Source organism: Macaca fascicularis, chromosome 2, assembly GCF_037993035.2.
Source record: "Macaca fascicularis isolate 582-1 chromosome 2, T2T-MFA8v1.1".
In the NCBI taxonomy this organism is placed as follows: Eukaryota; Metazoa; Chordata; class Mammalia; order Primates; family Cercopithecidae; genus Macaca; species Macaca fascicularis.
In genome coordinates, this window is record NC_088376.1 from 821262 (window position 1) to 834559 (window position 13298).

Consider the following 13298-nt stretch of genomic DNA (forward strand, 5'->3'; position numbering starts at 1 on the left):
GGCGTAAGCCACCATGTCCAGCCTGATTTAATAATTCTTATAACCCATGCAGTCCTCAGACCTTTTGAAATAAAATTGTACATTTTTTCCATTACAAAGTAATATTTGCTCAAGAACAAAAGTACATATTTGCCATTACTTCCTCAGAATATATGCCCAGAAGTAACATTACAGCAATTATATACATATTTTTAAGAGGCAGTTTTTCTAAAGAAATGACAATATTTTCATAAAACATAAGCATCTAAACTAATATTTACATAAACAAGATAAAGTATTGATCAGTAAATTAATTACATAAAAATATGAAAATATAATTTAAAATACACAACCATAAAAGAGATAAAATCACACAATATTTGGCATAACTAAAAACAAACATAAGCTTACCTGATAGCATCCGCTCCCCCAGTCTGGGTAACTCAGCTTCCTCTCACACTTTTCCATAACAAATGCTGATTTCTGAATTAGACAAACTGAATGAGGTCCATACTTTTCAGCGCCATAGTTCTTAAAAATTTCTGAGGCAAAGAAGAAAAGTCTCCTTAAAAATTGACTTCTGGCTCAAAGAACAAGAAACTGAAGCATTCCATTTTTATGATTAAAAATTGCTTTGAAAATCAAACATGTTTCATGGAAATTTTAAATTTAAAAAATTAGGATAGACAGGATTCCAAACTCACACTAGGTTCTTAATGATTAACAGGAGAACACTACTGTATCAGACACAAGGGAATAAAACTGGGCCCAAAGTTTTCTAGGTTAAATATACGGAAGAACTAGCACTAAGAATCACTAGATCACGAGACACCAATATAAGAATCATCTTCACTGGTGGTCTAAATAGGAGGCACCTCCAAATGACCCATGATAGGATGAGGCCAAGTGATTTCTATAATGCAGACTTTTGGGGGGTGCTGCAACTTCTGAAAACTTTTTTATATCTTCAACTTGTGTCACCTCCTGGAAGTCCATAAATATTAGGTTGGTGCAGAAGTTTTTGCATTACTTTAATGGCAAAACCACAATTACTCCTGCACCAACCTAGTAAGATGCTGATCTAATCTCACATTAAGCACAAACCTGGAGAGGACAGGGTGGAATGAAAGGCCTCTAAATACCTAATGGACAAAGGGACAAAGCTCTTAAACCCAAGCAATAATTTCCTCTCTTTAGACTCTTCACAATAAGTTTTATTTTGGGAAGTAGAAAGTTCAATTAGCCCATTTTGAAATATTATAAAGATAAGTGTTTTACGTCAGTTTTGATAATAAATCTTAACATATAAGCTAAGAAAAAATGCAAATTAGAATAAAACAGAATTCTTTACTTCTTTTGAGTATCAGAGTCTTTGAAAAGTATAGTGATCAGTGTCTAAAATGGGGTTCCGGGCTGGACGTGGTGGCTCAAGTCTATAATTTCAACACTTTGGGAGGCTAAGGAGGGAGGACTGCCTGAGGCCAGGAGTTTGAGGCCAGTCTGGGTAACACAGCAAGCCTCGTGCACACCTGTAGTCCTGGCTCTGGGGAGTCTGAGGCAGGAGAATCACTTGAGCCCAGGAGTTACAGGTTACAGTGAGCTATGATGGTGCCACTGCACTCCAACTTAGGTGACAGAGTGAGACTTCATCTCTAAAAAATAATAATAATAAAAAAACAGAATTCAGCAAACTATAACCCTCAGGCCAAATCCTAACACATTCATTCATTTACATATGGTCTGTCACTGCTTTCAGACCGTAACAGCACAGCTGAAGAGCTGAATCAGGAAGCCAGAGACTTGACGACCCACAAAGCCTCAAATATTTATAATTTTGCCCATTAGAAAAAAAGTTTGCCAACTCCACCTCTAAAACAATAACATGTGATAGTACATCTCTGGCAAATCCATAGCCGACAGATCTGTGCATTTCTTTTGCTTTAATACGGAACTGCTGAGTAGTTACAAGTTGTTAGGATATTTATTTATTTATTTATTTATTTATTTATTTATTTATTCTGTATTTTTATGTGAGATGGGGTCTCACTGTGTTGCCCAGGCTGGAGTGCAGTGGCATGATCTCACCTCACTGCAACCTCCACCTCCTGGGCTACTCAAGCAATCCTCCAGCCTCGTCCTCCTGCATAGCTGGCACCACAGGTGTGCACCATCACACCTGGCTAATTTTTTGTATTTTTGATACAGACAGGGTTTCACTATGTTGCTCAGCTGGCCTCAAACTCCTGAGCTCAAGCAATGCACCTGCCTTGGCCTCCCAAAGTGCTGCGATTACAGGCACGAGCCACTGTGCCTGGGCAGGACATTTATTAAATAGATGAGTGATGGGGAAAAACGCTGCAGGAATCCAGTTACATCTGCCAAATTTAAGAGTAAAAGGTAAGAATACAAAAATTTAGAATTTAAATGCCTTAGTCTGTAATAAAGTATGGAATGGGGGTGGGGGTTTGGAGACTAGGTTAAAACTTCTGATGAACACAGAGAGAAAAACTACTTACTGCCCTTTCTTACATCAGATGTGAGAACATTTCTGTTTACAAAGGTAATTAGTATGAGCAGTAACTTACTGCAGAATATCCAATTCTTTATTCCTTTGATAGCTTGTTCATTTATATGTGTTAAGAGGAAACAAATAATACGGTAACATATCTTACTGGCCATGAGACAAGAACATTGTTTTGACATCTGAAGAGTGACATGTTGCTTCTAACTTACATAAAACGCACATTCCCCATGAGAGGGAAAAGCAGCTTATCTAAGGTATTTTAATAAAAAGAGGTTGGCATTGGAGGATCTTGCACTGACACAAATTAACTATATTACTTAGTATCTATCTGCTTATCTGGGAAATACAGTAATGTCTTCCTTATGTTTCTCATAATGTTTTCAGAAGAATAAAATGGTAAGAATGAAAGTGGTTTGCAAATGGAAAGTGCCATGCAGCTAGAAGGTATGACTAAAATATAGTGTGTGCATGCATACGCTAATAATCCCTTCGATAGGTCAGGCACAGTTGCAAGCACTTACTACATTAATTCATTTAATTCTCACAACTCTATAATTATTGTCTCCATTGTACAGATGAAGAAACAGGCAGAGAAAAGCTAAGTCACTTCTTACATATGGATAGCAGCTGAACTATAAAGCAAATTAAGACCGTTCTGCTCTAGGGTCTGTGCCCTTAACCACTATTCTATATTGCTGATATATAATTTTAATATGTATATTAAACTTCATTTCACTAGCCGACTAACCTGGTTGATTTTCCAATATTCTACAATCTGAGCTGCGCTGATATTCACCACTTAAATGCCAACTGAATTCCTGACTGAAAGGGCAATAGTCAGCAATTTCCACGGAGCCACCATAATAAGGCAAATCTTCTGCAGGTATCCCACTGAGTTCATCAAAGTACTGCAAAACAATATTGGGAAGACAAGAAAGAAACATTCTGTATAAACAAGAGGAAGTGCACAGGTAATATTTTGCAACCCTCTAATGCCATATAACACAAGATACTAAAGTACTTTTCTTCATCCACTGCACCAAATAAAGAAGACAGTAGTAAACCACCAGAGGAGTAATTTAAGGTTGCTATAGTTCTACAAATAAACAAGGTAAGTAAATGAGTCTTAAGTTATGTATTACAATGTTCAATTAGACTAATGTTTTAAACGAATGAAATAGTTTTAATTACACTGAGTAAAAAGAAGTTTTAAGAGTTGACAAAATATAAAACTAATGCATAAAGTTACATTTTAAATATATTTTTCAAGAGTTTTTAGGAGGCAGTTTACACATTGTTTTGACAAACTTGAAAAAATTAAAATCTGAGAAAATAAATGAGATCATATATAAAAAATACTTTGAATGCCAAAGGTACAAGGCACCAGAAAAATTTTATTGTTCCTTTCTTTTTTATAGTAATTTTATGGCCGGACATGGTGGCTCACGCCTATAATCCCAGCACTTTGGGAGGCCAAGGTGGGCGGATCACCTGAGGTCAGGAGTTCAAGACCAGCCTGGCCAACATATAGTGAAACCCCGCCTCTACTAAAAAAAAAAAAAAATACAAAAATTAGCTGGGCATGGTGGTGCACAGCTGTAGTCCCAGCTACTTGAGAAGCTGAGGCAGGAGAATTGCTTGAACCTGGGAGGCAGAAGTTGCAGTGAGCCAAGATCACACCACTGCACTCCAGCCTGGGTGACAGCAAGACTGCATCTCCAAAAATAAATAAATAAATGAAAATAAAATAATTTTATGTGTTTTTTTCACCCCTGGATGCACCAGAGAAATTTTTAAAGATGTTACATTTTTGAGTTATATTACTATGCCTATGAATACATTTGCTATTTTATGGTATCTGAAGCATTCAATGAGCTTATAAATATGTGTAGGAAGCTTAAAATTCAGCAGCTTTATTTTAAATTAGCTTCTGAGACATCATTTCTGACAAAAGGTTCCTTTGTAAATAGCAGGTACAGATGAGGCTTTTTAAAGATAGCTTTGGCAACAAGAAATGTAAAGGTCATGGCCAAGCGCGGGGGCTCACACCTGTAATCTCAACACTTTGCGAGGCTGAGGTGGGTGGATCACATGAGGTCAGGAGTTCGAGACCAGCCTGGCCAACATGGTGAAACCCCATCTCTATTAGAAATACAAAAAGTAGCCAGACATGTTGGCTCACACCTGTAATCCCAGTGCTTTTGGAGGCCGAGGCACATGGATCACTTGAGGCCAGGAGTTCGAGACCAGCCTGGGCAACATGGCAAAACTCCACCTCTACTAAAAAATATGAAAATTAGCCAGGCATGGTGGCTCGCAGCTGTAAACCCAGCTACTCAGGAGGCTGAGGCACGAGAATCACTTGAACCTGGGAAGGGGAGGCTGCAGTGAGCTGAGATCATGCCACTGCACTCCAGCCTGGGCAACAGAGTGAGACTCTGTCTCAAAAAAAAAAAAAAAAAAAAGGATAAAACATAAAAAGAAACATAAAGGTCAAATCAGAGATCCAGACAAGATATGTGGGACCATTTCCTTAATCTTTAGGATCCCATGAATCAAATCTTTTCCAAAGCAGAGTTTCCAAGTCTTCTAATTAATTGGATTAGAGTACTTAAGTTATTTTCTTTAAAGATTTTTTTTCTGTGTAGATTAGAGGAATTTAAATAGCAAGATTTTGGAAATAATTAGAAAGCATAAACAGGTAAAAACAGATCAAATATTCAAATTCTTCTTGCCATTATTGTAAGACACTGCTAGATTTTAACTAAGTGCTATCAATTAGGACATTAGTTATAAAGAAATGGAAGCATTATTCCATTTTTTTCTAACTTATGGAAAACAAACAGGGCCTTATAAATTAAGAAACTTACGAGAATTTACTCTTTTAATTAAAATGGAGACTACTTTTGAAAAGCTGATTCCTACAACTGTGCCCCAGACCCGTTTTACCTGGTATTCCTGTGGTAAAGGTTTAGGGAACTTCTGCAAATTACACACTGCAACTGCTCTCTGGTCCTGTCTGCAAGTTAACTGCAGTGGGTTACTTCTGAGCGTGTCACAGTAAGGGCTCAGCGTCTGCCTCCTGCAAACAAAGAGAAGTGCCACAGTATCAAACTTTAAAGAAAATATTGCAAGTCCATTAAACAGCCAACAAATGGAAATCCAGATCCCGGCCTAAAAACACAAACCTCCATAATTAACAAATGGGATTCTCGGAAAGAGATGGAGGTAACGTCCCCTCTGCCCTGCAGCTACAAAGAGTGAAATTTTCTCTATTCAATAATCTGACAGTTTGTTTAACTGACCACCTTCACCAGACAATCTTATTTTCCTGTGCAAAATAAAGATTATGTGAATATTCCTAATTGTTACCAACTTGTTCTGTTCCATTAAATGTAATCTTGAAAATATAATTTGAAAAAAGGGCATGTAAATTATTAAAAGATATTAGAATCTGTTGCACTGTCTTGCAAAAACAACCTTCAAACAAACCTGTAATTCTTAGCAGTCATCAAATTGACAATTTACAATAAAAAAATTATATTAATATCATAATAGCAATTTTATAAATAAAATCTCAGTATTCCTAAATAATAGAAATCCTATTAATACTGGTCTACCAAATTGTAATGGAATCATTGACAATTTTCCTCTTCTTCCACATATTTCTTAAGGAAAAAAAGCCTGTATTAAATATTTCTTATTTTAAGGAAAATTGATGAATTGTCTTATTTAAATGAACACAGTGTATCAGCATACATCTTTAGGGAGTTACAGCTTCCTAAGATGAAACATACAAAATACTTACCACAGTCTTCAGCAAAGTGGAAGCAGCACAGTATAACAGGAGAGCAAACGTTTTGAAGTAATCGCACAGGTCTGGGTTCAAACACCAGCACCAGCCACACTTCTGTGGAAATTACTTAACTTTCCTGAGCTTCAACCGCAAAGCACTCAGTGCCTGGCACATGCAGGCTACTCAATAAATGTAATTTCTGCTGTTTATACCATTTTCATAAAATCTTCATATAAGGCAATATTTTAACTTCCCATGATAAAGCTTCGAATGAATATGGAAGTTCATATTCCAATAGTTCTTAATTAGTGACTCTCTTGATTCCATGAAAGTCATTTCTGTTTTTTGTCTAAAACCAAAAGGCATATTATATTTACTTTAAATTACATAAAATGAGTTTTGGCTAAATGAATAAAGAAGAAAAAAGAAGTTAAAAGTTAGCGATTTTAAACATTCCAAAGTTAGAGCTAAGATTCATGGCTTACAAATTCCGGAGAAGCACTGTCAAGAGAGCTAGAAAAAGTCTCTATCTGTGCTGCCCGATGTCGCCATCGATCATGTATGTCACTTGAAAGGTGACTAGTTAACTGAGGAACTAATTTTTTTTTTTCTTTTTTTTTGAGGCGGAGTCTTGCTCTGTCGCCAGGCTGGAGTGCAGTGGTGCAATCTTGGTTCGCTGCAAGCTCCGCCTCCCAGGTTCAAGCAATTATCCTGCCTCAGCCTCCTGAGTAGCTGGGACCACAGGCGCCTGCCACCACAATTACACCTGGCTAATTTTTGTATTTTTAGTAGAGACGGGGTTTCACCATGTTAGCCAGGACGGTCTCGATCTCTGGACCTCGTGATCTGCCCACCTCAGCCTCCCAAACTGCCGGGATTACAGTCATGGGCCACCGTGCCTGGCCCTGAGGAACTAAATTTTAAATGGTATTTAACTTTAACTAATTTAAATATAAGTTCAGCCCCACGTGGCTAATGGTACCACATTAGACAGTATAGCTCTAGAGTCAATATTCACATCAAATGAGCTAGGCAGAGGAGTTGGGTGGTTTATCAGTTTTAGTTGCTTCAAACATGGAAAGAACCTTATTTTAAGTATGTGTACATTGAAGTGATTCAAATAAGTATGGCTCTGCCTATGCTCACTTAACCAACCCCTTCTCACACTGGTTTCCCAACAATGGAGAAGAGTCACAGTTGACGAAGCCCAGAAGTTAGGCATCGGCCCCTGTGCTCAAGAACGGCCGCACTGGAATCCCTAACATACACACCGGCAGACTGGGTCTGTGCTGCCGGAAGATGGCTTCTATCCTGTGAATGATTCTGAACTTCAGTGCTCCCAAGTGGGACATTTGAATGATTATGACAGGGGTCAGCAAACTCAACTCTTGGGTCAAATCCTGACCACAGTCTGTTTTCTTTCTTGTCGATTTTTTGTTTTTAAAACAGGGTCTCGTTGCCCAGGCTAGAGTGCAGTGACACAACCGCACAACCATAGCTCACTGCAGCCCTGATCTTCTGGGCTCAAGCAATTCTCCCACCTCAGCCTCCCAAGCAAGTGGGACTACAAGCATGTGCCACCATGCTCACTCACTTTTTGTAGAGATGGGGAAGATGACAGGAACATTGCCATGCCCATTGGTTTTGCCTCTTGCTGTATAAAAGCAGAGGTAAGTAGTTGTGACACAGATTGTAACAACCCTCAAAACCTAAAACATTTACTATTTGGACCTTAAAAAAAAAGCCTTGCTGGCACTGGCTTATGAATCAAAGGATAGAAGAGAATTCAAGGGACCCACGGCTTTAGTTTTTAAGAATAAAGAAGTAGAAGTCCCTTCTGTTTCAGGTCTTAGGTGATGCTATAATTGGGATCAAAAGGGGAATAAACAGAGTTGCAACTGTTAACAGAAAAGTGAACAAAAACCTCCCTGAGCTCTTTGTTCACGCTGCAGTGTGAATTACAGACTTCCTCTGACACACCGGGACAGTGGTTCCCAAACTCCATTACACAGTAAGATCACTCGGGAATTTAGTAAAACAAACTCACACAACGCTAGTGCCTGGCTCTTAGCACAGTCATGATTTAACTTGTAACCTGGGTATGGAGAGTTTTTCAAGTTCTCTAGATGATTTTCATAAGCAGCAAAATTTGAGAACCCCTAACTGGCAGATCAGGCTGTAGTGCAGGGTTAACAAGCTGTCCTCAGAGTGGCTGCCGGTGCTTCTGGCTACTGCCTATTACCTTCACATTAGGGTTACAACCCAGAGGTCAGACTCCTTAGTAGAAACCACAAGTGATTTAAATTGCTTTATGACCTAACGCAGGTAAGAAAAGATGAGAATAACATTTTCTTTTCTTTCTTTTTTTTTTTTTTTTGCAACAGGGTCTTGCTGTCACCCACACCGGATTGCAGTGGCATGATCATAGCTCACCACAGCTGTGACCTCCTGGGCTCAAGGGATCCTCACACCACAGCCCCCAAGGAGCTAGGACTACAGGGCCATGCCACCATGCCACCATGCCACCATGCCAGGCTAATTTTTTTACTTTGTAGAGATAGGGTCATGTTGCCTAAGCAACATGGTCTCAAACTCCTGGGCTCAAGCAATCTTCCCTCTTCCCAAAGTGCTGGGATTACAGGTGTGAGCCACCACACCATACCTGACCCACCAGGGGAAATTTTTTTAAATATAGAAAGAGAAATATAAGTACCACTTCTAATTCCTAGAAGATGGACTAGATAGGCTTCTCCCTATTCCTCCCTCTGAGTACAACTAAAAACCCAGTCACTGTAAATTAAAGAAATAAAAGAAGACTCTGAAGGGTAGAGAGAAGTCACACTAGTTAAGGACTTCAGGACTCGAAGACTGATGTGGTGGTGAATTCTCTCAACAACTGATAGATAGACCAACTAGGCAGGAAATCAGCAAGGATATAGAAGGACTTAACATCATCAACCAACAGGATGTAACTACATTTACACAACACTCCACCCAACGTCAAGGACTTAACACCATCAACCAACAGGATGTAACCGACATTTACACAACACTCCACCCAAGGTCAAGAAGGACTTAACACCATCAACCAACAGGTCGAAACTGACATTTACACAACACTCCACCCAATGTCAAGAAGGACGTAACACCATCAAACAACAGGATGTAACTGACATTTACACAACACTCCACCCAACGTCAAGGACTTAACACCCTCAACCAACAGGATGTAACTGACATTTACACGACACTCCACCCAGTGTCAGAATGTACATTCTTTTCTTTTTTTTTTTTTTTTTGAGACGGAGTCTCGCTCTGTCACCCAGGCTGGAGTGCAGTGGCCGGATCTCAGCTCACTGCAAGCTCCGCCTCCCGGGTTTACGCCATTCTCCGGCCTCAGCCTCCCGAGTAGCTGGGACTACAGGCGCCCGCCACCTCGCCCGGCTAGTTTTTTGTATTTCTTAATAGAGACGGGGTTTCACCGTGTTAGCCAGGATGGTCTCGATCTCCTGACCTCGTGATCCGCCCGTCTCGGCCTCCCAAAGTGCTGGGATTACAGGCTTGAGCCACTGCGCCCGGCCACATTCTTTTCAAGTGCCCATGAAACATGTATAAGATTGGCTGGGCGTGGTGGCTCACGCCTGTAATCCCAACACTTTGGGAAGAAGCCAAGGCAGGTGGATCAGCTGTGGTCAGGAGTTCAAGACCAGCCTGGTAAACAGGATGAAACCCCATCTCTACTAAAAATACAAAAAATTAGCCGGGCGTGGTGGCGGGCGCCGGTAGTCCCAGCTACTTGGAAGGCTGAGGCAGGAGAAGAGCTTGAACTCAGCACCAGAGGCTGCAGTGAGCCAAGATCGTACCACTGCACTCCAGCCTGGGTGGCAGAGTGAAACTCCATCTCAAAAAAATAAAAAAAATAAAAAAGCATATATCAAGATAAGACCATATGTTGGGCCATAAAACAAACCTGAACAAATTTAAAATAACTCAAATCATACAGCATATATTCTCCAACTACAATTCAACAACAAAAAATAACAGAAAAATTTCCAAATACTTGTATACCAAACAACACACTTCTAAATAATCCATGGGTCAAAGAAGAATCTCAAAGAAAAATTTTTAAAAATACATTGAACTAAATGAAAATAAAAACACATTGAAATTTGTGAGACAAAACTAAAGAAATGCTGAGAGGAAAATGTATAGCAACAAACAGCTACATTAGAAACAGGAAATATCTCAAATCAATAATCTCAAAAATCGAGATTAAGAACAGAAAAATAGGCCAGGCACAGTGGCTCACGACTGTAATCCCAGCACTTTGGGAGGCAGAGGTGGGCAGACTGCTAGAGCCCAGGAGTTCAAGACTAGCCTGAGCAATACAGTGAAACCCTGTCTCTACAAAAATATAAAAATTTAGCTAGGTGTGGTGGTGTGCGCCTGTAGTCCCAGCTACTCGAAAGGCTGAGGAAAAAGGTTTGCTTTCTTACAATAATGGAATTAAACTAGAAATCAATAACAGAAAGATAGCTGGAACATCTCAAAATAGCTGGAAATTAAACAAAGCACTTTTAAATAATACAGTGGTCAAAGAAGAAATCTTAAGAGAAAGTTAAAATATTTTGAACTTGAAGTGACACAAGAGTTTTGAATTAAAAGAAAGAGAAAAATATTTTGAACTAAGTCAAAATAAAAATAAAGCATGATAAACACCTCATTATATCCTAGGATGTATTACTTCAGAGTATGACACAAATCATGTATTTATTTATTTAGAGATGGGGTCTTACTCTGCTGCCCAGGATGGAGTACTGTGGTGTAGTCATAGCTCACTGCAGCCTCAAGCTTCTGGGCTCAAGTGATCCTCCTGCTTCAGTCTCCTGAGTAGCTGGGACTACAGGCATGTGCCACCACACCCACCTCATTTTTGTACATTTTTGTAGAGATGGGCTTTCGCCATGTTGTCCAGGCTAGTCTTGAACTCCTGGGCTCAAGCAATCAGCCTGCCTCAGCCCCCCACAGTGCTAGGATTACAAGCGTGAGCCACCATGTCTGGCCATAAATAATAATTTAAATTAAGCCAATATTAAGTATGACAGGGGAGCCCATTATTTGCTCATTTAGTAATAATTATTATGTATTTCGTAACTTTTCTTCTATTATTTTTTAAATCTCTCTTACTAGAAGGATATATCTGTTTTTCAAAATGTGTCAGATTTGAAAAAGATCAAGTTTAACTGACATAATTGTTCTGAGAGCCATACTGATTAATTAAAGGTAAAATAATGGGGGAAAAAAGAGAAAACTCCAGATCTGTATTCATCACAAATACAGAAACAAAAATCCACAACAAAATAATAGTCCATAGAATTCAGCAACATATAGAAATAATTATATGCCATGACCAAGTGGGGTTTACTCCAGGAATGCAAGGGTGATTTAATATTTGAAAATCAACCAATGAAATCCACCATATTAACAGGCGAAAAAAATCACATGATTATGCATATCAGCTAAAGTAGAAAAAGCATTTGACAGAAGGCAATATCCATTCACGATTAAAGCTCTCAGACACATAGGAATAGAGAGCTACTTTTTCAACATGTATAAAACATGTATAAAAGATAAAGAACATGTATAAAAACATGTATAAAGAACATGTATACAAATCTGCAGCTAACATTACATTTAATAATGAAAGACTGAATGTTTTCTCCCATGTTTATGGATTGGAAAACTCAACACAGTAAAAATGTCAATTCTCCTCAAATTGACACACAGGGTTAATGCAGCTCCTAGCAAAATCCCTGCAAGTTTTTTGGCAGATACAGACAAGATTATTGTAAAATGTATATGGAAATGCAAAGGAACCAAAACAGCCAGAACAATTTTAAAATAAAGTGGAAAGAATCAGTCTACCCAATTTCAAGACTTACTAAATAATTACAGTAATTAAGGGCTGTGTGTTATTGGTGGAGGCACAAACACGGGGATCACTGGAACAGAACGGAAAACCCAGAAACAGAAACAGATCACCACAAATACACCCAACTGATTGTTTCTGCCAAAGGCACGAAAGCAATTCCATGAAGGAAAGACAGCCTTTCCAACAAATGGTGCTAAAGCAATTGCCCATCTGTATACAAAAAAACAAACCTTGATCTAAGTCTCCCACCTTATACAAAACGTAACTCAAATGAATCATGGACTTAAATGTAAAGTGTAAAACTATAAAACTTTTGAAGAAAACTTTCAAGATCTAGAGCTTGGCAAAGACTTCTTAGACTTGACGTCAAAGACACAATAAGAGGACAAACTGAAATTCTGGATTTCGTCAAAACTAAAACCATTTGCCCTACAAAAGCCCCTGTTAAAAGGATAAAAAGACAAGCTATGAACTGGGAGAAAATATTTGCAAACCACGTATCTGACAAAGGACTACTACCCAGAATACATGAAGAACTCTCAAAACTCAACAGTAAAAAACAATCCAATTAGAAAATTGGCTTAAGAGATGAAGAGGCTGGGTGGCTCATGCCTGTAATCCTAGCACTTTCAGAGGCTGAGGTGGGTGGATCACGAGGTCAGGAGTTTGAGACCAGCCTGGCCAACATGGTAAAACCCCATCTCTACTAAAAATACAAAAATTAGCCGGACATAGTGGCATGTGCCTGTAGTCCCAGCTACTATGGAGGCTGAGGCAGAAGGATCGCTTGAACCCGGGAGGCAGAGGTTACAGTGAGCCAAGATTGTGCCACTGCACTCCAGCCTGGGCAACAGAGCGAAACTCTGTCTCAAAAATAAAAAAAAAAAAAGATGAAGAGACAGTTTGCCAAAGAGGATATATAATTAGCGAGTAAGCACATGAAAAGCAGTTCAGCATCATTAGACATTAGGGAAACACAAATTAAAACCAAATAAAATATCACTACACTCCTATCAGAATCGATTAAACAAAAAATCATGACAACGCCAAATGCTGGCAAACATGTG

The 13298-nt window shown here is 39.0% G+C and overlaps 1 protein-coding gene and 1 pseudogene across 2 annotated transcripts in view; both read right to left on the reverse strand.

Moving 5' to 3' along the window:
* The window catches only part of LOC135969467 (large ribosomal subunit protein eL33 pseudogene), a 110418-nt pseudogene that overhangs the window by 40811 nt on the left and 56309 nt on the right, over nucleotides 1-13298 (reverse strand).
* The window catches only part of LMLN (leishmanolysin like peptidase), a 73213-nt gene that overhangs the window by 12614 nt on the left and 47301 nt on the right, over nucleotides 1-13298 (reverse strand). For both annotated transcript variants that reach the window (XM_065539337.2, XM_074030501.1), the window contains 3 exons: nucleotides 5453-5585; nucleotides 3252-3411; nucleotides 391-521 (listed from right to left, as the gene is read on the reverse strand). In XM_065539337.2, coding sequence (XP_065395409.1) covers nucleotides 391-521; nucleotides 3252-3411; nucleotides 5453-5585 — 424 coding nt within the window. The remainder of the gene's footprint in view (nucleotides 1-390; nucleotides 522-3251; nucleotides 3412-5452; nucleotides 5586-13298) is intronic.